General features: G+C 44.1%; 1 protein-coding gene across 2 annotated transcripts in view; it reads left to right on the forward strand.

Moving 5' to 3' along the window:
• The first annotated feature begins 6511 nt into the window (after positions 1-6511).
• LOC141132791 (sodium- and chloride-dependent GABA transporter 1-like) overlaps positions 6512-25055 on the forward strand; it is a 54250-nt gene continuing 35706 nt past the window's right edge. The window contains exons 1-4 of one of the 2 annotated variants that reach the window (XM_073621654.1): positions 6512-6637; positions 11540-11927; positions 17445-17576; positions 20429-20529. In XM_073621654.1, coding sequence (XP_073477755.1) covers positions 11696-11927; positions 17445-17576; positions 20429-20529 — 465 coding nt within the window. In that variant the 5' untranslated portion in view covers positions 6512-6637; positions 11540-11695. Of the gene's footprint in view, positions 6638-8598; positions 8789-11539; positions 11928-17444; positions 17577-20428; positions 20530-25055 lie in introns of those variants that run through there. The other variant, XM_073621653.1, reaches the window with a different exon arrangement.

The raw sequence follows: 25055 nt of genomic DNA on the forward strand, positions 1-25055 counted from the left end.
CAGATTTATAAAGATTGAAAATGATTTTTAAAACTACATGTTAAAATGTATATTACATTTTAGTTATTGGTTTTACATCTACTTTAAATCTCTGACAGTTTCTTCTATTGCTTGGGGCCTCTATTAGTGAGATCTCTGCACTAAGTTCCCAGGTCTGCATGTAGGCAGCTGCAGGCAGTTAGCTACTTTGCCACTAGGTGGCTCTGTAACAGAACAGTTTCTGGTTACACTAAGTGAAGTCTTCAGGTGTTAGGCCCCTTTTAAGTAGAAACCTACCTGCAGTGATATTGGTGAGTCAGTGCCCTGTTGTAAGCCAGGTAGAGAGGGGCACAGTCAGTCATGGAGGCATAGGAGCTGAATACCTCACACTTATGATGATGTAGTCAGCACATGTAGGCCCTGGACAGGGCAGGAGGCCAGGTGGGGTGGACCTGTATGCAGGAGAAGACAGCTGTAGTCTTTCTGTCCCTGTAGAGATGGGGACTAGGATGGATTGCAAAATGCTATTTAGGTGAGGCAGGAGATCCCTGTGTGAGGCTGTTTCTCTGGAGGATTTCCTGGAGGAATTTAACTAGTGAGGAGGTAGCTACAGAGAGCACAGTCCTGTGAGTACTAATGACGCCCCCCCCTCCCCCGGTAGAGATGAGACAGTATGGAAGATGGCTGCTGAGGTGCTACATATGCTTTCACAAGTGACTACTGTGGTCCATCCACTAAATGTGATTAACTGTGTAATGTCTAATGACTTTGGAATGTATAATGTGATGTGACTGTAATGCCATTTCTAGAATACCACCAGTAAAGTGCAGCAAAACTTCTTCTTGTATGAACATTCCCTCCTTGGGGATACAAAGATCTATGGCCAGGAATTTTGTGTGGAGGCCTATGGCAAGGAGCATGGTTCAGCCTCAGCAGGAGGGATAGTGTTGTAGCAGGACAGGAGCATGGGTAGGGATCAGCCAAAATCAGACAACCACGAAGCCCATCTTACATGTACACCTGCTGTAACTATTATAAGGGGTTCCCCCCTATCACTGCACACCTGCTGTGCTAGTTATGAGGATCTCCCACCATACCTGCACTAAATTATCTACACACCTTCTGTGCCCATTACTCCCAGCATTTGTAAACCTGCATTGCACACTATAAGGGGTTCCCACCATCCCTGTGCCAAGTTCCTGGATCTACATGCCTGCTGTGCCCATTTTGAGGGGCTTCTACCATCCCTGTGCAAAGTTCCCGGGTCTACACACCTACTGTGCCAATTTTGAGGGGCTCATATCATCCCTGTGCCAAATTCCTGGGTCTACACCTGTTGTGCCCAATATGACAGGCTCTTACTATCCCTGCACTGAGTTCCTGGAACTGCACATCTGTTGTGCCAATCATAAGAGATTCTCACCATTCCTGAACTGAGTTCCCAGGTTTGCACCCCTGCTGTGCCCATTATGAGGCATTACAACTATCCTGGGAATAGGGTGGGAACACCTAAAACTCTGAGGTGTATAGAAGCAAAGTTGGGAATTATGGGAGGGACATCTCATTGTTGAAGTATCCAAGACAGATAAGAAATTGAATAAAATGGATCAAACATGCCACATACACTAGGTCATCATCAAAAACAATGGGGGGTTATTTACAAAAGGCAAATCCACTTTGCACTACAAGTGCACTGCAAGTGCACTTGGAAGTGCAGTCACTGTAAATCTGAGGGGTAGATCTGAAATGAGGGGAAGCTCTGCTGATTTTATCATCCAATCATGTGCAAGCTAAAATGCTGTTTTTTTCCCTTGCATGTCCCCCTCGGATTTACAGTGACTGCACTTACAAGTGCACTTGCAGTGCACTTGTAGTGCAAAGTGGATTTGCCTTTCGTAAATAACTCCCAATGCAACCTATCTACACCATCTAAATAAAACAATACAATATTTTTAAGTCATTTGTGGTGGGGGCATTGTAACTATTCGGCTGAAGGGTAGGAAAAGCCTTGGCACCAGATGATTGGCCCATTTCAGGTGACACCTACCTGCTGGGCTCGGCTATATGGGTTTGGAAGAGCAGCTGAACACATCCAAGTTCATCACTGTAAGCATTACTCTAAGGCCCCTTGCACACAGGGCCGTTCAGCAATCGTACGTCCCTCCTGGAGCCTTACTGCACCCAGAAGAGACAGGTGCAGCTTCCTGCCCCACAGTAAGCAGCCTGTCAATGTGTATGTCAGGGTGCGGCTGGAGGGGGCTGAATGCTGTACAGAGTGGTACTGGTGTTTAGGGCCTTGTCTGCTCAAGGACAAGGTTCCAGAACACAGGTCTTCTGCTTTTCAGAACCTTGTCCCCGAACCGACAGAGCCATAAACACCAGTATCACTTTTTAAAGGGCTCTTTGATGTTTTCAGGAAGCACCCTGCCAGCCCTTCCCACCAACCATGATTTGCTGCATAGAGAAGCAAGGAGACCCAGTGAATAATCTATGTAATGAAAACAGAAGGTTTTACTTGTACATACTGTATATTACCGTGTTGATGAGAGGGGGGGAGGAAGGAACCAGGGAAGGCAAAATATAAGCAGAATAAACCTTAGCTTTAGGGGAAACGTAAGTTCTGAGTCCTACAAAACTAAATGGGTGCTACGGGCTTTTCTAACAGTTCTTTCTTGACATTTGAAGGGGGTCAGAAAAGTTTAATAGTGACAACATAACTGGTCTGTAAACTGTAAAAAAGGGAGCCCAGTGAGAGGCAGCTGCTTGGTGGGGGACAGGTTAATATTCCCATCCTGTCCTGGTTTTATTCTTTCTGTTGTGTTGGCGCTATAAGAAAAGAAGCTGGTTTATTTTTAAAGGTTTTCCTACTGGTGCAGAAATAATCTGATTTGACAGAGCTGACTGGCTGTGCTGCCGAGCTCCGGCGTGGTAGGAGGGGAGCTCCGGGGGGGTCAGGGGGATATTGTCACACAACACCCGACAGTACAGGGCGGCTCTCCGCCTGAAATTCAGCAGGAACTTTGATATTGTTCAAACCACCACAGAGGTGCAACTAAAATCTGATGGCCAGATGCAAAATTCCTTCCAAATGTATTGATAGAGCCTTGCTGCTAGCTATGACCTCAAATTTGGAAAAATGCTAATTGTCTGGCTGGCATTCTGTTCCAGAGACTTTAGTATTTTCTGAGTCACTGACCAGGAGTCTTCAGATTAGGAGTCACTTTGAATCACCAGGAAATCTAATGAGCAAATATAGCTGCTCGTTTATGTGTGTATTTAGTGAGTACACATAGATACAAGAAATATAAAACTTTCAGGCCCCTTGCATACGAGGCCATCCAGCTGAAGTGCGTCCCTCCTGGCGTTTTAGTGCACCTTGGAGGGACAGGTATCATGTCTATTGCCATTGCAGGCACCCGGCCAAAGTCTATGGCAGGCTGCGGCTTAGCAGGGCTGAATGCTGTACCAACAACCTGCTTTTAGACCTTCACCTTTGAATGCTTAGGACCCTAAATGCTGGTACCACTCGGTGCAGCATTCAGCTCCATCCAGCTGCAGTCTGCCATAGACTTTGACACGCCGCCTGCAACAGGGTAGGACACTGCACATGGCCCCTCTCTTGCCACTAAAACGCTGCAAGGAAGGCACTGCAGTTGGATGTCCACATTTGTACAAGGGGCCTCAAGATTATCTAGAGACAAATTTTTTTTCTGTTTACCAGACCACAGAAATTTTGCCATTTCTGATCACATTTCAGTCATACATAGAGATTATCAATATCTGAATGTGTCTTCCTCTTATTGTATGTGGGAAAACTGTACGCTTTCCTGTCCCAAAAACACAACAGGAAGTAATTCTCAGTAAAGTGAGGGATATTTCCCCTCAGCAGCACCTTCTGTTCTGGTGACCACTTTAAAATGTATTTTTTTCCATACCTTTCTGTCTTGCTGGCATCTTCTGGCTTTGGTATATTAAAGTGGAACTTTAGTCAGAAAATTAAATTCCTAATAGAATACTTCAGGCTGGCCCCTTTTGCAGGTATAGCTATGTAAAACATTAAAACTATGCGCCTGTACTGTAAAAAAAAAAAAAAAAAAAAAAAAAAAAAACCCACAGTATTGCACCCTCACCCTGCTATGCACATGCTCAGTTGTTTTCTATTCTCAGCACTGTTCCTAAAATCAGAGCCATGATAGGCCGATCTGCTGAAAGAATAAAAGATTTTCTGCTGCTCAGGGACTATGGGCTTTGGCAAAATGGCAGCCTCCAGCAAGAAGAAACAAGAGCAATGCTGAAGGCAATTTACAGCAAACACTAATTTTGGTATCATAATTATTAATGTGGAATGTATGTTCCTTGCTAAAGCACATTATTTTGTTATGAGTAAAGTTCCGCTTTAAAGTGGTTCTAAAGGCTCTTCCCAGCCCTTTTAATCCTTACCGATCCAGCAATGTTCACGATAGCCTTGGTTGTATGGGGACTCTCCCTCTTCATTTCATCATTGGCTGAGACAGCAGTGGCAGCCCATTGGCTCCCACTGCTGTCAATCACAGCCAGTGAGGCAATAAGGAAAGAGCGGGGGGGGGGGGGCAGTTGCATATCTAGGTATCCCCAGGGCAAGCAGCATTCTCTGGAGGCACTGCTTGAGAGGGAGGAACCAGGAGCGCTGGTGGGGGTCCCAAAAAGAAGAGGACCAAAGGTGCTCTGTGCAAAACCACTGCACAGAGCAGGTAAGTATAACATGTTTGTTATTTAAAAAAAAAAAATACAAAACAACAAAACTTTAATATGACTTTATAGTTGCACAATGCCTTTAAGGTGGCCACAAACATCATGCTGCAGTCTAAAGCGCGACCTTTCTGTGGGCAAACCATTCAGTCTAACAATTCAATGGGGGACCAGTGCCCTTGTTATGCCAGTAGGCATAGAGAGCCTCATGCCCCAGTGGTGATGCCAGCCCTGAGCGAATCGACAGCCTGCATTCTTCGTTTTGTTCAAAGAAAAGCTTCTTCTCCTGTGTACCCTTGACAGGTACCCTTTAAACAGTCTGTGTGCAGATCAGACGAGGAGCTCAAGTGATGCCACCTCTCATTTCACAGAGGATTGGTGAGCAGGCATTGGTCTGGGAAAAACATCTTCCGGCTATAGGTGTTTTGGTTAAAAAAAGCAAAAGTTGTCTAGACAATTAGTGACATTCTAGTGAAAAGGGCAGAACAGGCAGTGGGGAGAGGGAGAGAGCGGAAAGGTGCTGCGTTGAGTGCAGTCATGGAAATATCAGGGGGGTGGACTGCTGCAGCTCTACTAGAGATAGAGAGGGTCTAGGTGGTGTGTATACTGAACAATGCAAGGTAGAAACTTGGCATTTAATGTTACTTAGAGGACAATGCATACATTTTAGGACCAGTGTCAATAGGCAAATGCAGTGTGCTTTTAGGGGAATTCTACTTGTATCTGACATTCAGTTTATGCTTCTGAAATCATTCACAGCTCGTTGACAGGTACAATCGATCTCCTTCTGACTTGTATTTGACCTCCTCCTCAGCTGCATCAACTTGCGGCAAGCCGTTTTTTTGAATTTCCATTGACTTGCATAGGGAGAGAAGCAGCTCTGCTGCAATCAAAAGCCCATTGACATACAGCCTTAGACCCCTTTCACACTGAGGTGCTTTTCAGGTGCTTTCACGCTAAAAAAAGCACCTGAAAAGCTCATGAAAACTTATTTCCATTAAAATCAATGAATGCTTTCACACTGGGGCAGTGCACTGGCAGGGCGGTGAAAAAACGCCCCTCTCCATTGAAATGAATGGAAAGCTCTTCAAAAGCGCCTGAACAGCTCTTACAAAGCGCTCAGTGTAGCGCAGTTTAGAAGCGCCTCAGTGTAAAAGGGGCCTTAGGCTAGGGTCCCGTTGCTGATGAAATCTATTAGCTGCAAAGAGATTTAATAATTTGTTGGCAGTCAGAATGAGGAGCTTTTACATTATCAAAATTTTGGCAAAAAATTAGGAGGCTTTAGGAAAATGTCACTTTGGCAAAATGTGAGTCTATAAGGAAGGCTAACAAAATAAAATATCTATTTGGGTGGTTTTAATGGTGCTTTTAATGCATCCTGAGGGTTAGATAAGCTCCTTTGGACCTGTTTTTGTGCTAAAAACTGTCCCTCTTTAGCTAATAATACAACCTTAGTTATTGAGGAATGCTAACCCCAACTCAAGCACTAACCCTAATATGAAGCTAAATCCTAAATAGAAATATCTGCTTCCCTTTAAGATGTCATAAATCTCAAACTGGAAAACAGAATTTTTAAAGGACCCACTCTGAAGTAATTGTAAACAATCAATGCAAAATTTGGCCATCCCGCTGCTTCATTCTGACCATCTCTGACCATTTTTCAGGGCACAGTCAGCAGTAAGCAGATTTGTGGATCATAAAGAAAACCCTCACAGATCCAAATTGCCATCCTTTAGGGACACAGTACAAGTCAGCGCTGCCTTCTGACTTGATGGTGATTATATTGGACATAAACTGGAAGCTCATTAACACCCTGTCAATATCTAAGCTAATGATGGAGAGGGGTCCGGTGGGAGCACAGAGCGCTGGTGGGCAACCACTTTGGGTACAGCGTCAGTGAATGGCGGGACACATGGAGGAGCAGTTCAAGGTAAGCTGACAATGGGTGCCATCTTGTTTATTAAGGTGTCTGTAAATCTTATAAATTTAGATATGGGTATAGTTAGATAAAGAGATGAGAAAAGGAAGCCCTCAGAACTATTAATATTACTTTTAGTAAGATATTAACTGAAGTGGCTCAGCTAGAAAATGCACATGGTTTACAACTGCAATCCTGGGTTTGATCCCAGACACCTCCTTACGTAGGCATAGGATACAAAGAATCGTGGGGTACACTGGATCGTACAGTGTGGATTCAGGCAGGCTAATGAGAGTTTCTTTTTTAAATAATGTCCACCTTATATATTGTGGATATATATGTTTTGCTACATGCAGCTTCAAATTCCTGTCTTGTAATCTAAGTGAATGGGCCTGTTCACAGCAGCTGGTGCACATACCATGCACACACTGCCATGTGTTGTTACAACAGGTTACAACACATCACAGTGTTTTTGTTTTGTTTTTTAACTTTATTTAAGTTTAAAAAAGAAAAACTTCATTTAACTCATTGCACAACAGCACAATGCTTTATTTTGCATGACATACTGAATTTTTTTTGCTACACACACCAATGCATGGTGTAAACAGGGCATGTAAAAGCATTTACTTTCTCTGGTTCCTTTTATTGAGTCTGTGTTGATCAATGCAGAATAACAGACCTGTTGGGAACAAGCCCTTAAAGTGACACTAAACAATATCCTTTTTTTCCAAAAATATTCTATACACATCCACTACTTCATGGCTCCGTAATCCATTGTTTGTAAAATTGCATCTTATACACATGAGTGGAATTTCCGTCTGAAAAATCTTGGATGGTTTTTCCGACGGAATTCCGCTCAAGCTTGCCTTGCATACACACGGTCACACAAAAGTTCTCTGAACTTTCGACCGTCAAGAACGCGGTGACGTACAACACTACGACGAGCCGAGAAAATAAAGTTCAATGCTACCGAGCATGCGTCAAATTGTTTCCAAGCATGTGTAGGAATTTTGCATGTCGAAATTTGTACAGACGATCGGAATTTCCGATCTGAACTTTTTCCAACCAAAAAATAGAGAACCTGCTCTCAATCTTTTGCTGGTGGGAATTCAGCCAGCAAAAGTCCGATGGAGCATGCACACGGTCACATTTTCCGACCAAAAGCTCTCATCGGACTTTTGCTGGCCGAATTTCCGATCGTGTGTACGGGGCATTACTGTGTTTTTCTGCCTCCTTTGTAATGTCCTCTGTGAGCTACTGAACTTCTCCTTTTCCCGCTCGCTTCTGTTTGTTTGGACAAGCAGTGCACATTAGTTGTGGCCATGTGCGCTGCTTTATGCACACTTCAAATCCTATAGTCGTGGCCCATAGAGAATGAATTGCGCCATCCTATAACAGGAAAGCAGATCACAGCAGGAAAAAAAGGAAATTTGGAGAGTGAGTGCTATAGAAGGTACTTTTCTGAGTTGGTAATGATTTAGATTATAAAATAGAGATTAAAAAAACATTTTATTTTTTACCAAGATCTGAACTTTTACATATGAATTTGAATTATAACAATACTATTATTTAAAGTGTTTTTAGTGACAGCTGATCCAACAGTACATAGCTCCACCTGTCACCTGTCAAACTTGGTATCTTCAGCTACCTGTTTGTATAGTATCAAACATGTGATCAGCATCTCATAATCAATAAAAAGTTCATATCTTATTATGTATTATGTGTTGAAATCCATAATCCTGATATTGTCTAAAAATCTGAGGATTCAAAATAGTACTGAAACATATCAGATGATTCCATTGCAGGTATGGAGCAGCTGTTTAGATCAATGGCTGCAAAATTCATACCGCATATAAAAAATATTATGCAGTCTCTGTATTTCACCCAAATTCTATGCACACATTTATTTGAGGTTTCACATGCTTGGGATCAAACATTCCTTTGTCGGCAGCTGACAAGTGTAAATCCTCGGAAACAAACTATTACGGATTTCAACCCAAACAGGGTCTGTTTGTCTTTGAGACAAAGGTGTATATCTATACACATATTTTATTGGAGGGAGTAAGGAATGGTTAGAAGAACCCACGGTGGGTAGATTTTGCTGCCTTTGTTCCACTCGAGAGATTTTCCAGAAGGTTGAAGGGAAAGTTGTCAACGGAACAGGTATCCACATTTAAGTTTTCCTTTCCTTTGTTTTAGGCTTAATGTACACGGGACATTTTTACAACCTCTCCTAAATAATTAAATTTGACAAATAGTAACCCACGTTTAAAAAGTCAGTTTTGCAGTGTTTACATGCTGCGTTTAGCGGCGTTTTGGCGCATTTAGAAGTGTTTTAAAAAAATACATTATTATTTTTTTTTTCAAAATAGCCAAAAATGAAAACGAAATGCGGCTAAATGCGTTTAGCCGCATTTTGAAGCGTTTGGTGCTTGAAATGCCTCTAAACTCAGCGTCTGAACTTGTTTTTTTGCTTTCAAAAAAGGCCTCTAATCTCAACTGCCTAGAAATGACTATAAAGGACCCTGTGTACATGTACTGATAAGATAACACAGAGGAGAGTTCAGGAGCAGTTGAAAAAAATGCCCAACTGCTCCTAAACGTCCGTTTAGCAGCAGCAGTGTACGTGAGACTTTAGCGCCAACTATAAAAAAAAAAAAACAAAAAAAAAAACATTTGTGAGATGTTAGTTAATATATTTTAAAGTGGTACTAAAACCTTCCGTTTTTGAAGTACTGTCAGCAACTGCTTTAATCTATGAGTATGCATATTCTTTATCATTTTATCCTAGCCTATATTCCAGTTTAAGCTGGATGATCACTGTCCCAGGTTTCCTGTTTCAGGGAGGCTCCTTTCTCTAGCAGCAGCCTATGGAGCCACCCTTGCATGCAGGAACTAGAGTTGTGCCCCCCACCATGTGCGTATCAATAGAAACACACAGCCCCATTGCCTAAAATAACCAGGCACTCCTGTGCTCCTTCCTCCTCTAAGCCCCCCCTCCCCCATTTCTCCAAGCTGACTCAGGACTGCACTGTTCATTGGTAATACTTTTCTTTGAAGACCAGAAGTTCAGGGGAGCAGCACTGAGAGAGCAGGAGCCAGCAGCATTGAGAATTGCAAACTGCAAGTACTGGGATAAAAATGTTAACAAATAGTTTATTGAGGAATTTTTATTTTATTGTGCTCAATGTATTAAGTGATCACTGAGGATTTAATCCTATTTTAAAGGGGTTGGATTTGATGTTAGGGCATTGGTTTAAGAGTTTGTTTTCAAGGGTTAGGTGCAATATAAGGGTTAGGTTGAGAGTTATGCTGACCATACACAGGGAAGTCTTTTATCAATATTAACCACTTTCAAATGAGTGAACAAGTCAAGGAAAGCTACCACCAGCAGTTTGTAGCAATAAAACTACATTTTTTTGTATATATGGCAGGGAAGTTGGTAGGTTGGCTTAATTGGTTGGGTTAATAAAAATTGGTTGAAAGTGGCAACCATTAAGGTTATGGCTGATTGTTGGTAATGTTAGTGTAGCCAGGTGCTTTTCCCCCACTCTCCCCACTTGTACCCCCGCCCCACACAGCCACAAGAGTGACAGAGCAGAGGAAAGCGGCTCTACGTGTTCCTGCCCACTCGCCCCCCTTCTCCTGTCAGCAGCGGGCCCCTGCCCACCGCCCTCTCTGTTCCTTCCCCCTCCCTCCTGGGTTAGTCAAGGGACCAATCAACACAAAGGAGAAAAGGATGATGGGACATGTAGCCCCAGAGACAGCGCTGCCTATAGAAAATAGTAGTGTAGTGCAGCTCAGAGCCCACTATTACTTATAGGCAGCACTGTCTCTGGGGACTACATGTCCCCTTATCCTTTTCTCCTCTGTATTGATTGGTCCCTTGCCACCGTAACCCAGGAGGGAGGGGGGAAGGAACAGAGCAGGCAGCGAGTGTGGATGACACATATTAATAATAATAATACATTTTATTTAATGGCGCCTTTCAGAACATCGAAGGTCATCTTACGAGGATAGCATCAGAGCTACAGAAAATATCAAATAGAATAACTATTCATTACATAAACATTGAATTACAAAAACAAACCAATGAAGTCAAACAGGGTATGCTAGTTTAAAGAGTTGAGTTTTGAGACGTGGTTTAAAGATAGGTAAGAAGTCAATGTTGTGGATGTCAGGAGGCAGGGTGTTCCAAAGTCGAGGGTCAGAACAGTTAAAGGCTCGCATTCCCATAGTGGATTCCCAACATTGAGATGGATGGAAGAAGACCCTAGAGTGCGGGAGGGTCTGTTGATGTGCAGGAGTTCAGAAAGATAGTTCAGAGGAGCAAGGTTGTAAATTACCTTAAAGGTAAGTAAGAGAATCTTGAACTGGACTGGAAGCCAGTAGAGATGCTGAGGGACTTAGCCCGATGCTGACAGGAGTAGGGGGCGAGTGGACAGGAACATGCAGAGCCAATCTCCTCCTGAGCTCTGTCACTCTCAATCTGGGGCGGGAGGGGGGAGAGCACCCAGCTACACAGGGGCTATTGTTAAGGGCTTATCTCAGTGCTTCTGATCTCCTGCTATTCGCAAGCACTTCCTTCAGTGTGGGCTGCTTCATTCTGCCCTGGCTTGGCTTCCTGACAGCTACAACATTGGATCATACATATGCAATGTGTGTCAGCATAGCGACTTGCAGTCACCACAAGGGGTGCATGTGACTAGGTGATCAAAGAAGATCGCAATTGGGAGAAATTTGTTACCCTATAACAGGAAGTGCCTGAACAAAGACCTTCCTGGCAGGATGACCAGCTGCAGATTTGATTAGATTGAAAATGATTTTTGAAATGACATCATCATGTTTAAACTTATATGATATTTTAGTGATTAGGTTTACATCTACTTTGAAATATATATTTTATCCCAACAGCTTTGACCCAACTCAGCATTCCCTTTTTGGCACCTTTCTAGTCTCTCTGAAGAATCTTGGTCGGTTGGCTCTGCTCTGCCAGTCTTGGTTGTTGTCTTTGTTAAGTTACCCCCTTTTGAGAAGGCCCGATCTCTTCCCCCTCTTTGCTGGACCAGTATGGGAAAGATTGATAGTGACTCTGTGGAGCTAACCTCACCAAGTGAGGTACGGCATGCTTTGCCCATCGAAACTCACTGTTCAGTTCCAGCAGCTGCCAAGAAGAAATCGGACACAGAGGACCGAGGAACGTGGAAAGGGAGATTTGACTTTTTGTTGTCCTGCGTGGGGTATGCCATCGGGCTGGGAAATGTGTGGAGATTCCCATATTTGTGTGGAAAAAATGGAGGAGGTGAGATGGTATCAGTTCCATACATGTTACATGGTTACCTGGGCTGTAAATAAATTTGTACAACAAATCAAGCCAATTTTAAATGCCATCTGATTTGGCAACCCCCCCCCCCCTTGGTCAACAGAGCCCAATTCTGCCACACAGGAAGAAAAGACTGCCTCTTGACCCTGCAAAACTAGTTGTAATCAAAATACTATCTATATTATCCTTTAGTAATTATAAGTGTAAAGCTGGCCATATGTGGGTGGGGCTTACTGCACCCGTGCATGTGGGGGTAACCCTCGAGCGTATAATGTGAATGATCAAACATTAAGGCAATTTTCCATCTTAGAGATGAGCCTTCATTGTGTGTAGTAATAAAGTGCAGAGTTCCTCTGAAAAGCGACTTGTCCCATGTCACTACACACTGTAACTGGTATGTTTGCATTAGGAGGGACTTGCGCCCACTCCACCAGTCAGCATATTACCTCACTCCCAGTAACAGAATGGGGTCCCGCCAAGCATATAGCGCAGACCTCCCACTTGCTCTCACTTGACTCTGTCCTTCCTGTACCATGTGACCAGGCCATGGATCTCCATAACGCTAGTCTGCGCCCGGTTGCCACTGGAGTCATGCTGCTAGGGAGGGAGCCTTCGCCTTCGGAGAACCACACTACATTTAAAACGCTATGGTATTCACACAGCAATGCGTGCCTGAATCCCACTAGAAAGAGATTTCAGCAAGCATATGTATGAACCGGAGTGATGCAGGAAACCGCATGTGATTCAGACAGGGATCGCAACGCATTCCTGTTCAGATCACATGCCATTCTTTGCAGTACAATTTGCGCCCATTAATTTTGTATGGGTTCAAATCACACTGCACGAAAAAGTATCGGTTTTAGTATTGGAGCATTTGCAAGAGTACAAGTACTCGTGCAAATACTTAGTGTCAGCACTGATATCGGTATTGGAGCAATCCTATCACAAACGTCACTTTAGTACTTATCTCAAGAGCTATCAGTCCTGATGCAAGCAAGAAGCTGACTCTTGGAAGGAGTTATGTAAATATCCATATGTCTTGAAGGCTGAATGGTCAATGGAGTGATGGAGTGGTGGGTGTTCCAAGGCAGGCTGCTGACAATCCTAGTGTAGCAAAGTCCCGGGGCCCCTGAAGCCCAATGGTGACCTCCAGAGTTAAGGACAGCTGACATCCTTTAGTGTAGAATGGGCTACAAGGCATGGTGGGTGCAATACAAGATGAACAGGTAGGCGCCAGACACTTTTTTAATACAAAGAGATTTATTGTCTCCTAACCAGAACTGTGGGAGAGAGGGTTAGGGCCAAGACACCCTTAGGCAGAGGCAATGTTAATTGGCAGACTCCGTGACTTCTATAGGTAGACAGCCATATAGGTGTAGGCCTCCAGCCAGACACCACCTCTGTATAGGTAGAACTACTGTCTCCCATGGCAACAATCTTGTAGCTGTTACTAATGGTAAAGGTATTAAACTATCTGCAACACGAATAGTTCTCTTTACCCCACACTCACTCATGGTGGGTCTTCACTCAACGAGCTCCCAGTCTCTCTCTCTAGACTTCAGATCCACTAGCCACCGGATACCCTGAGCTCTTTCACTGTAGCACTCAGTATCTTCCTCAAGCCTCACCCCCGCTTCACTGCTGGGTCCCTGGCTTGGCACTCTAACAGATACTCCTCAAGCTTCACCCTTGCTGACACGTTAGGTCCCTGGCTTGGCACTCCACAAGCGTCACCTCTGCTGTCCCGTTGGGTCCCTGACTTGGCACTTGCTGATGCTTCATAAATAGTAATAAGTGCAGCGCAAAATATATCAAGACTAAAATGTATGCAGAGTCCAATAATCATGGAACAGTAATAAAATTATTAAAATGATAAACTGATCTTCTTCTGCCCCCTTGCTCTTTAATTTTTCCTCTCTCTACATTTATTAGTTTATGTAGGTTCTCCTGTCTGGTGTTATTGCCCTCGCAATATTAGCAAAGAATCAAGAAGCGATAGTAGCATAGCTGCTTGAAAGTGGGGGGGATTGGGGGGTTGGGAGCCTCTCGTCCGCAGAGTAGATCCCATCTGGGGTGGACGGGTGGGCTCCCGGTGCCACAACCTCTCTACAAGGAATACATAAGTGATAAGGTAACGATTCTGGGGCAACTAAAATGTAAGGACAGACAGATGTAGAACTGATATACTCACCAGTAAAAATGTTACATTTTGCTATATGTACTGTGTGTAGGCCATGTTGGCCGAGTTCTGTTCTCTCAATCTCTTCTACATTGTTGTTTATATTTGAGCAATATGTATTGTATATTTTTTATACACTATATTCAATAAAAATATTGGAAAGTAAAATGATAAATGAAAGTCCATAAAAACTGCAAACACAATTCTTCTGGGAACTAACAGATGGCTCTTTCCACCCGATGGATAGGGAGAAGTAAATCAATGTATATGATTGTGCTTACCAGCTCCAGTGGACCCCTTAATTACAGGGGGTCAGAAACAGCATGAATGAACTCAAGGAGAAACAGCTGGGCTACTGGTCATCAGCCAGGAGATATCCATCCAGAGAGCGGGGAATCCCGTCAGGTAGAAGGTGGATCCGTAGTAAACTGGCAAAGTGCTCAGCGGTGGTTTCACCTCGCTGCACAGGCCCGCTCCTGGCCTCCAAACAGTGTTCTCCAGCTCCTTCTTCCAGCAGACTTTCTCCACCCTCCTGGACCCTCTAGCCACCTGTGGTGGTCTCCCAGGTCAGTGTAGCTGTCCCAACTTTCCCAGTCTTTTGGGCAAGAAGTCTCCAAATGGCAGCAAATGAGGTGAAACCACCGCTGAGCACTTTGCCAGTTTACTACGGATCCACCTTCTACCTGACGGGATTCCCCGCTCTCTGGATGGATATCTCCTGGCTGATGACCAGTAGCCCAGCTGTTTTGCCTTGAGTTCATTCATGCTGTTTCTGACCCCCTGTAATTAAGGCCCCATTCACACTAGCGCGTTTTTTGATGCATTTTGCATTTTGCAGAAATGCACGGGAATTTTTTAACATGGGTTCCTATGGAACATGTTCACATCAATGCTTTTTTGTATCTCTGCGTTTTTGGAAAGGGTCGGGGACTTTTTTTCATGCAAAAAGCAGCGTTTTGCATGTAATGGTTTTCAATGGACAAGCATCAAAAACGCAAGTGCACCGTTTTTGCAGCGTTTTTGATGCGTTTTTGGTGCGTTTTTGCCGGTTTTTTTTTGATTTTTTTTTATTTATTTTTTTTTGTAATTTTTTTTTAAGACTGTAAAAAAAAATGAAAAAAAAAAAAAAAAACGCAAAACGCAAATCGCGGCAAAAACGCGGCAAAAACGCCGCAAAAACGCTGCTCAAAAACGTGCCCAGCATGAAAAAAAAACCTCCAAAAACGCTCAAAAGCAACATGCATAGGTGTGAATCGAGCCTAAGGGGTCCACCGGAGCTGGTAAGCACAATCATATACATTGATTTACTTCTCCCTATCCATCAGGTGGAAAGAGCTATCTGTCAGTTCCCAGAAGAATTGTGTTTGCAGTTTTTATGGACTTCAGTTTATCATTTTAATAATTTTATTACTGTTCCATGATTATTGGACTCTGCATACATTTTAGTCTTGATATATTTTGCGCTGCACTTATTACTATTTATGATTTATTTTTGAGGTTGGTGTTACCTTTAGTGTTCAGCTTGCATAGTTCATAATTATTTAGTTTGCGCTGATTGCCCTTTTGTTATATTACTTGCTGATGCTTTCCCCCTTTTTCACTGTCCCCGGTTGGCAAGAAGTCTGCTCTGGTACTGGCCTCAGCTTACTCACAGTGGTCTCTGGTAGCAAGGTGGATGGTCCCTTTGTGGCGACAGCTTCCCCTCTACCGCTGGGAACGTCTGGCTCCCCGGCCGGCGGAACTGTTACTTCTGGTTGGACTACAAGACCGCAGGCCCAACCCTGCACTACTTCTGGATAGGCTCAGATAGCCCAGCAGCCAGATGTCCCCGGGACAGGCCCCAGGTCTCCGGCCCAGCAGCCCGTGGCAACACGACACATGTCCACCCAGACAGCTGTCCAGGTGGCACAGAACCCCGATCACCTGAATCCACCCAAAAAAATATGTTCTTCCAGCAGGCCAAGGGACCCAAGAAAATCCCTGCCTATTGGCTGAGACACCCCATTCATTCCTAATCTGTTCTTGCAATGCCTTCGCTTATCTAATGTCACCAGATACCCGGCCATCTAGTGACAGAAGAGAGAAGTGCAGCAACTCCAGAATTAGGAAGAAATCAATTGACCTCCTAACAATTGGCCAAGGCAACTATCACCTGGCAAATAAATATAATAGCAACCCTGCCTAAACATCAGGGTGCTACATCAGGTAACACCTACATGTGATTATTTTTCAAGCTACAGTCAAGCTAGGGATGAAAGAACTAGATAATTATGGATGTCCTCCAGTTAGGACACATTGGGAGAACTCACAGTGTGCAGTGAAATCATAGTAAGCAATTTCAACACGAGAGGAGCCTGTACAGCTGTGCAAGACTAAAGCCCCATACACACTATCAGATTTTCTGCTGATTTTTGTCTTCAGATTTACCAAAACCATGTAGTACAAGGGCCTGCCTGACTGCATACAAATTGAAACTCCTAAGGCTTGACCTTATATTATATGGTTTTGGTAAATCTGAAGGACAATATCAGCAGAAAATCTGATAGTGTGTATGGGGCTTAAGGATGTTTTTACATAGGCTTTTAGCCATGGCAAATTCCAGCCAAATCTACTGCTGTGAGTGAAAAGGTGCATCAGCCGAGCAATTACCTGTTCACTCACAGCTTCACAATTCCTACTCTGGTATTCACACTGAGGCTAAACACCAATGCAAATGCAGCCTAAAGGTAGGGCTAGAAGTACACTTTAACTAAAGTGTTACTAAACCCAGAACTTGCATTCACTATATCTGGCCTCACACAGCACACAGAGCATGGAAATGCAATCATTTTAGTAAATATAAACAGCTAAATACCTTTTCTCATCAGGAGTATATAGCAGTCTTTTGACTTCTATCAGTTCCTGGTGAAGCTTGTAGGAGGAGTTTTCATACTGCACTGAGCAGTCCTATGAGGCTGCAGGGCTCCTGATCATCTGTCTAGACATGTCTGGACAGTGCTGATTGGCCTGTGCTGATCATATACACTTTCCCAAGAACAAAAAAAACTCTCTAGCAATACACACCAAACTGAGCATGTGCAGCCTGACTCCAAAGGCTCTGTCTTATCCGGACTTGTCCAGGGGGACTGTGCAGGGAAGGGAGCATCTGTGCATACAAGATCAAGCAGCCTTTTTACACAATGCAGAGGATTAACCATTTAGGTTCCACAGTGAGTCTAACAAGCATACTTTACTGCATTTACAGACTGATTTTACTGTTGTGGGTTTAGTAACACTTTAAATTTGTTTCCAACATACCATGACTTTGTTTTATCCAGGAGCATTTCTTATCCCATACTTCTTGACACTAGTCTTTGCCGGAATCCCGCTGTTCTTCCTGGAGACGGCTCTGGGACAATTCACATCTATTGGAGGCCTGGGGGTGTGGAAACTGGCTCCCATGTTTAAAGGTACAGTGTTTGTATTAATAGTGCTCAATACCCTGTTTCCCCGAAAATAAGACCTAGCGTGATTGTCGGTGATGGCTGCAATAAAAACCCTACCCCCCAAATAAGCTCTACCCTGTTTCCCGGAAAATAAGCCCTACCCTGAAAATAAGACCTACAAGGACTTTAACTAGGGCTTATTTGGGGGGTAGGGCTTATATTGCAGCCATCACCGACAATCACGCTAGGTCTTATTTTCGGGGAAACAGGGTATGAGAAAAAACATCATGTGAATGTTAACTGTAAGGTTTTCTGGAAATTGCATTTTTTTGCACTTTTACATGGTTGTCATTCCACATTATTATAAATGACAAAATCTATACATAAAAAGGTATGTATACTGTAAATAAAATGCCTATAAAAGTAAAGCTGGCCATAGTGAATTGTTTTGAGGTGGATAAAGGAATCCTCCCTGGTGCTGACAGCAAGACTCCTCCACTGTCAAAATGCACTGGATCAGGTGGAAATTTTCTAACATTTTCGTTTGAGAGAAGACAGTCATTAGATTGATTTCTTTCAGGTCCATGCTGAACAAGCTGAATTTTGATCCATCTATGGCCAGCTGGCAGTCCCGTCCAGATAAGGTTAATTGGTCACAGTAATTGTTTAAGGCTAGGTTTAAACCTATGCTAATCGAATTGGATGTGGATTTCCCCGCATCCAATTCGCATGACAGGAGATTGTGACCGACTCTCTATGGAGCCGGTTCACATACCTCTGTTGCGTCTGCACAGCTGCTTGCACAGGAGTATTGTGCGTCTTTTGCTCCATTTCAGGACCGAATTCAGGCAAAAATTAAAGTGGAGAACGGGGATGCATCGGACCCTTGCTGTGAGCCACATCCATCGGAGGTGTGAACCCAGCCTAAAAAACAACCATCAATGTTTTGGGAATGCCAATGGGCCCACTTCATCAGGACTTTGTAAAACTGGACTGGAAATGAAGGTCTAGGCAAATTCCTTTTTTCCAAATCCTGGGGTTGAAAAATAACAACATTAGGTCTGCTCTGATTGCTTGTTTAGCAGCTGCCCAAAAATTCCCCAAATAATTTTTTGCTCACACCTTCCTTTCCCACACACCTTGAAACATTGCACTGAGGACCATGTCCGTGCACATCCACCGTGCCTTTGGAAATTAAGGTCTAGGGAAATTCCTTTTTTTCCAAATCCTGGGGTTGAAAAACAATAACATTAGGTCTGCTCTGATTGCATGTTTAGCAGCTGCCCAAAAATTCCCAAAATAATTTTTTGCTCACACCTTCCTTTCCCACACACCTTAGAACAATGCACTGAGGACCATGTCCGTGCACATCCACAGTGCCTTTGGGAGTTTGGTAGCTCTCCTGAGAAAAAGTGCTTTGGAATATTCACTCTCACAGAGGTCTAGCACTAAACTACTCTACTCTATTTTTTTCTCTATTCTTTTTATTGGGTATTTTCATGAAATTTAAAATCTAAAACATTGGTGGCCACACAAAACAGCGCCACCAATCATTTAGGCCACACAGGGCCAAACAATACAGTACAATTGTTAACGATGATACCTAGAGACCACTAATTATTGCTAACAGAGACCTACTAGCTCTACCCTAAAAACCCACCTGTAACCCACCCTCCAACCCCAACTCATCTCCCTTCACCCTAAGTCTATCAATAGAGCAGGATCAATTACACCTATAAAAGAGTGCCAAAGTATGCCCAAAATATGAGGTTTACTTCAAGAGTGTTTAGAAAGCTAGAAGGAGGATAAGTGAGGCCTTAGAACTGCCATATTGTAGGGGGCTAACCTAATGTGGCCACGCCCAGGGGGGCCCTTAAAAATTAAAACAATCCCATATAGTAAGCCCATGGTACAGTATTCATTGAAAAGGTATAATTACCTGATGGCCTCTACTATAAAGCTATTGCGTCAATCTCACCCAGCAGTGGAAGAAGAGACTAACCAAGCTTTTTGTACAACCCCTATAAAATAAGTGACTCTGTATAAGGGGATCATAGAGCCAAGAAGACAGACTGAGACCAACATGGGAATGGGGATAGCAAGTAGCTGAGCAATGCAAGTGGTAACTTCCTACCAAAAAATCTCTGATCACCTGGCATTTCCAAAAAAAATAGTAAAAATTTGCTGGGGGGGGGGGGATGCACTGCTCTATTTTTTAATAGATCTATGCATAAGACTTTGCAGCCAGCATCCTTGCTGAATGACTGTTGCATCACAATCAGCTATGTGATAGGCCACCTTCTCACACTCAGGGGAACACCTTCTTCATGGACATCTAAATGCAAAAAATGGTCATAAGACACTGGTCAGGTCCCATGTCCTTGGAATTGTCATTTTTCAGCATTACCTTTCACACAATGTTAATCAATCATGAACATGTTTGGTTAAGAACAAGCTCTAAAGTCATTAGTCTTATCTTTGCTACATTAATCACTGGCCTGGAACAAGTAGGCAAGTCAAGTGATGGTAGTGAAACCAGGATGGAGATGTCAGGTTCGCTCCACAGCTTGTGCTTTGAAACCCCCTTTCCCAGGCACCCTAAGGCAAGCAACGGGCACAAGACAACAGTGAAATCTTCGCAAATGTAGAGCTGCAGGTCCAGTGAAATTTGAAATTTTTTGTTACATAAATTATCCTGTTTTATGTCTGTTATCTGTTTCCTTCACCCTTCCATGAGAATAGTGCTAATGATGGTTAGGATTATTTGGGACCTTACTGTTGGTCCCTAGAAGTTAAACAATGTGTATAATATTATTGCTACAATATGCTTCTCATTATTTTTACCAAATACTCACTATACTGTGTCCTCATTCCAGGGGTCGGCATGGCTGCAGTGGTGCTGTCATTTTGGCTTAATATTTACTATATTGTAATCATTGCCTGGGCACTGTACTATCTCTTCAATTCCTTCTCCTCGGTAAGTAGAAAATGCCATCATTATTTTTCCTTTTTATTCAGAATGATTGGGTATACATAAAATATTTTCACCCTATCCAACCAGCTGTGTGAAGTTAGCACCTCATATTTGTAAAACCTGAATAAAAATACACCATTCTATCTCCGCAACCAAAGCGGTACAAACGTTTATTTTTGCAGCACAAACCAGCACAAACACGGCACAAACGAATGGCGTGCTTGTTTTTAAAATTCAGCAACATGGGGTGCAAAGTGGGCAAGGCTTGCATTAATTTGAATGTTTAATATCTCAGAAACCGAACTGGCACAAGCGCTCATTTTTGCGGCACAAATCAGCACAAACACGGCACAAACGAATGGTATATTTTTATTCAGGTTTTACAAACATGGGGTGCCAATTTCACACAGCTTATCCAACCTTATCCATTCAATGATCAGTTCTATTGGGTGAAGCCTGAGCTAAGCCAGAGTACTTTCACATTCAAATTCAAACTTCAATTCAAAAGTGCTAAAGCTTACTTAAAGCAAAGAGGGGACTTTAACGCCAACATAACACACATATGGGTTAATGGGAGCAGGGGTTTCTGTGCTGAGAGCATACTTACTGCATACTCCCAGCACAGTGACTGAGCTGTCAAACACAGCTCCTGCTCTCTAGTAATGATCAGGCGCATGGCGGGACTGACTCCCAATCATGCGACCACGGTGACAGCCAATGGTAGTGGTCAAGTGATCAGACAAACTTTCTGGCCCCCCCAGCCAGAATAGCCCAATAAAAGGGACACCAGGGCTGGGCAGGAGGAGAGTAAGACCCCTTTCACACTGGAGGCGTTTTTCAGGCGCATTAGCGCTAAAAATAGCACCTGTAAAGCACCTGAAAAATACCTCATCTGCAATCCCAGTGTGAAAGCCAGAGTGCGCTGTGCTGGCAGGACATTAAAAAAGTCCTGTAAGCAGCATCTTTGAGGCACTGAAATCAATGGGCAGCGCCTGCAAAGCGCCACGCGGGCGCTTTTAATCCTTTATTCGCTCACTAGCGGTGGGTTAAAAGCGTGGGCGCATGAGAGAGCCAGGTGGATCAGAGAAGCGGGCTGGCAAGCAGAGATTACATCATCTCTCTCCACCCACGCCGCATCACCACACTTCTGCCCTCACAGCACAGGACTCGTCAGTGTCAGAGGTGCGGCAGGGAGCAGAGAGATTACATCATCTCTCACCGCCCGCCCGGCATCTCATGCTCTCTGTGGCAGACAGCACTCTGGTGGCAGGCAGGTGACATTCCTCATCCGGTGGCAGGAAGGTGACATTCCTCATCCGGTGGCAGGAAGGTGACATTCCTCATCCGGTGGCAGGCAGGTGACATTCCTTATCTGGTGGCAGGCAGGTGACATTCCTCATCTGGTGGCTTGCAGCATTCCTCGTCTGGTGGCAGGTGACATTCATCATCTGGTGGCAGGCAGTGTGGCAGGTGACATTCCTCATCTGGTGGCAGGCAGCGAGGTGACATTCCTCATCTGGTGGCCGGCGACGTGGCAAGTGACATTCCGTATCAGGTGGCATGCAGCGTGGCAAGTGACAATCTAAATATGGTGGCAGGTGACATTCCTCATCTGGTGGCAATGTGGCAGGTGACATTCCTCATTTGGTGGCAGGCGACATGGCAAGTGACATTCCGTATCAGGTGGCATGCAGCGTGGCAAGTGACAATCTAAATATGGTGGCAGGTGACATTCCTCATCTGGTGGCAATGTGGCAGGTGACATTCCTCATTTGGTGGCAGGCGACATGGCAAGTGACACACTCAGGGCTCCCACTGATTCTGCATTATGGTGAGTTAAACTATTTCATTTTATTTTACAATGTGATAATAGAAACAATGCGCTTCAATCATTCTGGCATCATATCAACCATGATGCCAGGATGATTGAAGCGCCAACACCAGCCACTGCCCCGACAAATTGCTGGCCAAAAATCGCATACCCTTCGCGTGCAGACCCATGCTGCATCCACTTAGATAAGTATTAATCTAAATAAAAAGCCCAAACCCATACTTCTCTTTTAAGGGAGCAGTGATTGTTTGATCTGGTCTGGTCTGTTCAGCGTATCACAGGCTGGGAGTTTGATTGCTTACCCCTGCTACCCCTGCCTTTGGAAGCTGCTTCCAGAGTTTAGGGCAGGAGATTCAAATCAACCAGCCTGAATATTTACTGTATTAGGGTCCAGCCAATCTCTGAAGGTGAAGTGTGCAGAAGGGGATTGGAGTGCAGATAAAAAATCAGAGACACTGGCGAGCAGGGTTCCTTCTCTCCAGGAGGGTTCCAGATATGTAGGGGCTGCTGCTGCCAGGCAGCCCGTGGATGGAACGGGTGCTCTAGGAGGCCTCAGAGGTGCCAAGATCACTGAAAGTGATTTTGCTCAAAGCTGACTTTAAAACCAAACCACAAGGGATCCAGTCCTGGGAGGTGCCTTCTCAATCACTGGGCTGTGTCCGGAAGAAGCTGAGAGGAGGCAGCTGTCCTGGGGACATGTGTGTAGTGACCTTAAGTTAATCCCTGAGACTGTGTGCTGGATGCTGCACTGGGTTCCATTAGTTGCGTTCTGGTGCAGGCTAGCCAGGTGCCCAAAAACATGACCGATGGTCTTCAGCTGTGGGGCCTTGGACTGTTCACTATTACCCACTACTGCTACTGCTAGAAAGACTGTCCTCTGTTCACAATCTACTGCTGAGCATTTTGGAGTATCCCATGCCGCAACCCCTCTACTGTTTAAAATTCTTCAAGCAATAAATATCAAAAAGACAACCACTAGACTGTTTATTGAAGCCGGAGTGAATGGACTGTTGCTTGGGTAGCTCATAGCCTCTGTGCTGTTTGGAGGAGAACCAATTAAAATCAGCAGCACTGCGGGGATAGAGCTACATGTGGGTGCTCATTCCGGGACCTCTCTCTGTGCATACTGCCGCTGCCAATAGCAGCCGACAGAGAATCAACAGTTGGGACACTGTGTGAATTGTCTGGTGCATGGATGTAGAGTAGAGAGTTGTTGTGATCTTCAGTTACTGCCAATAAGAAGCTTTGTCTAGGAAATTGGCTGCCAGTGAGAGGGGCATTTCGAATTGCACATCAAAGACTTAACTGGTGCAACGAGAAAAGTCTGCCCATCGTAAGGCTGTTAAAGGTTGGGGTGCTCCCTCTTCAAGCATGAGGTGGTGACCAAAAAGGCTGGATGCAGAGACCAGGTCTGGTAGGCCAATATCTGATGTTGTTATTCACAAAGTAGGGGATTTTCTCCAAAGTGGGGAAAAGCCAGAGATGGATATCTCCTCAAGGCTTTATGCCGGGCACAAATGGGCCAAAAATCGACCGAAAATGGTCAATTCGTCAGAAATCGGCCAACTTTCGGCCCATATGGGCATGCTGGAAAACCGGCATCGGATCAACGCTGGCAGCCAATGACTGCCAGCATTGATCAGCATGTCCTGGCAGGGGGGCAGTCCCCTTGTCAGAGCACAAAAGCACAGAGGGAGAGACTGCTGTAATAACATTGCTTGTTTTAGTAAAGAGATCTGTCAGTTTTTTCCGTTCAGCCTGCTGTGTACCAGGCTTTAGTCTTAGTCACATGCACCTGCCCACTGCAGAGACTTGGCATCTGCAGCTGTACTGGAAAAGCCAGCTGCTGCTGTCACCTCTACTGCCGTCAGTGTACCGGAGAGACACGTATCCGTATGTATGTACGGTACCTGGACACATGATGGAAGAGGTGGAGGAAAATCATAAGCATTGGTGTGATGAATATGTATGGGAATGCTTGAATGTCCCAAAGCCATGGAAGGGCCCACACTTTCCAGAGTTTCTGAAAGGTTCCTGGATATCAGGGATGATTGAAGTTTGGGGTGCTCCTTGTTCAAGGATGAGGTGGTGGTCAAAAAGGCCGGATGCAGAGACCAGGTCTGGTCGACCAACATCTGGGGTCTGCAAGGCAAGATGATCCTGATTCCGGATCCGCGTTTTTACAGATAAGGTGGACAATGTTCCTTCTTTGCTATTGTTGTTGCTGCTGTTACCAAAAAATGTAACTGTTGCCTAAAATAGGGGCAACTTGCTACACAAGCAACATTACTGTGACGGCAACCCATTTATGCTATATCAGGGGTCCAATTGATTGAAAAGTGCATTTATAAATTGAAAAATGGGGATAGGTCTGTATGGCTTTGGCGCATAATATGTATGTGTTTAGTATGTTTATTTGAATTTAAAAAGGTGTTTTTTTTTAATCTGGCTGGTGGTGAATAAATAACACATAATCACTGTTTAAATGCATGCTGCAATGCAGTGGTTGTTAAAGGTGTTCTAAAATAAGAAATAAACAGAGGGTGCACTGGCATAATGCATTATCCTCAATAAAATGCTTTAATGTATAAAAACAGAGAATTATACTCACAAATGTGCGCTTGAATACAGCATATCAAAGTAATAGCAGCTTTTTGTCCACAGTTTAGCATTACAGATGGAAAGTTCCACGGTAGAA

This window comes from Aquarana catesbeiana, linkage group LG03 (assembly GCF_042186555.1).
Source record: "Aquarana catesbeiana isolate 2022-GZ linkage group LG03, ASM4218655v1, whole genome shotgun sequence".
Classification (NCBI taxonomy): Eukaryota; Metazoa; Chordata; class Amphibia; order Anura; family Ranidae; genus Aquarana; species Aquarana catesbeiana.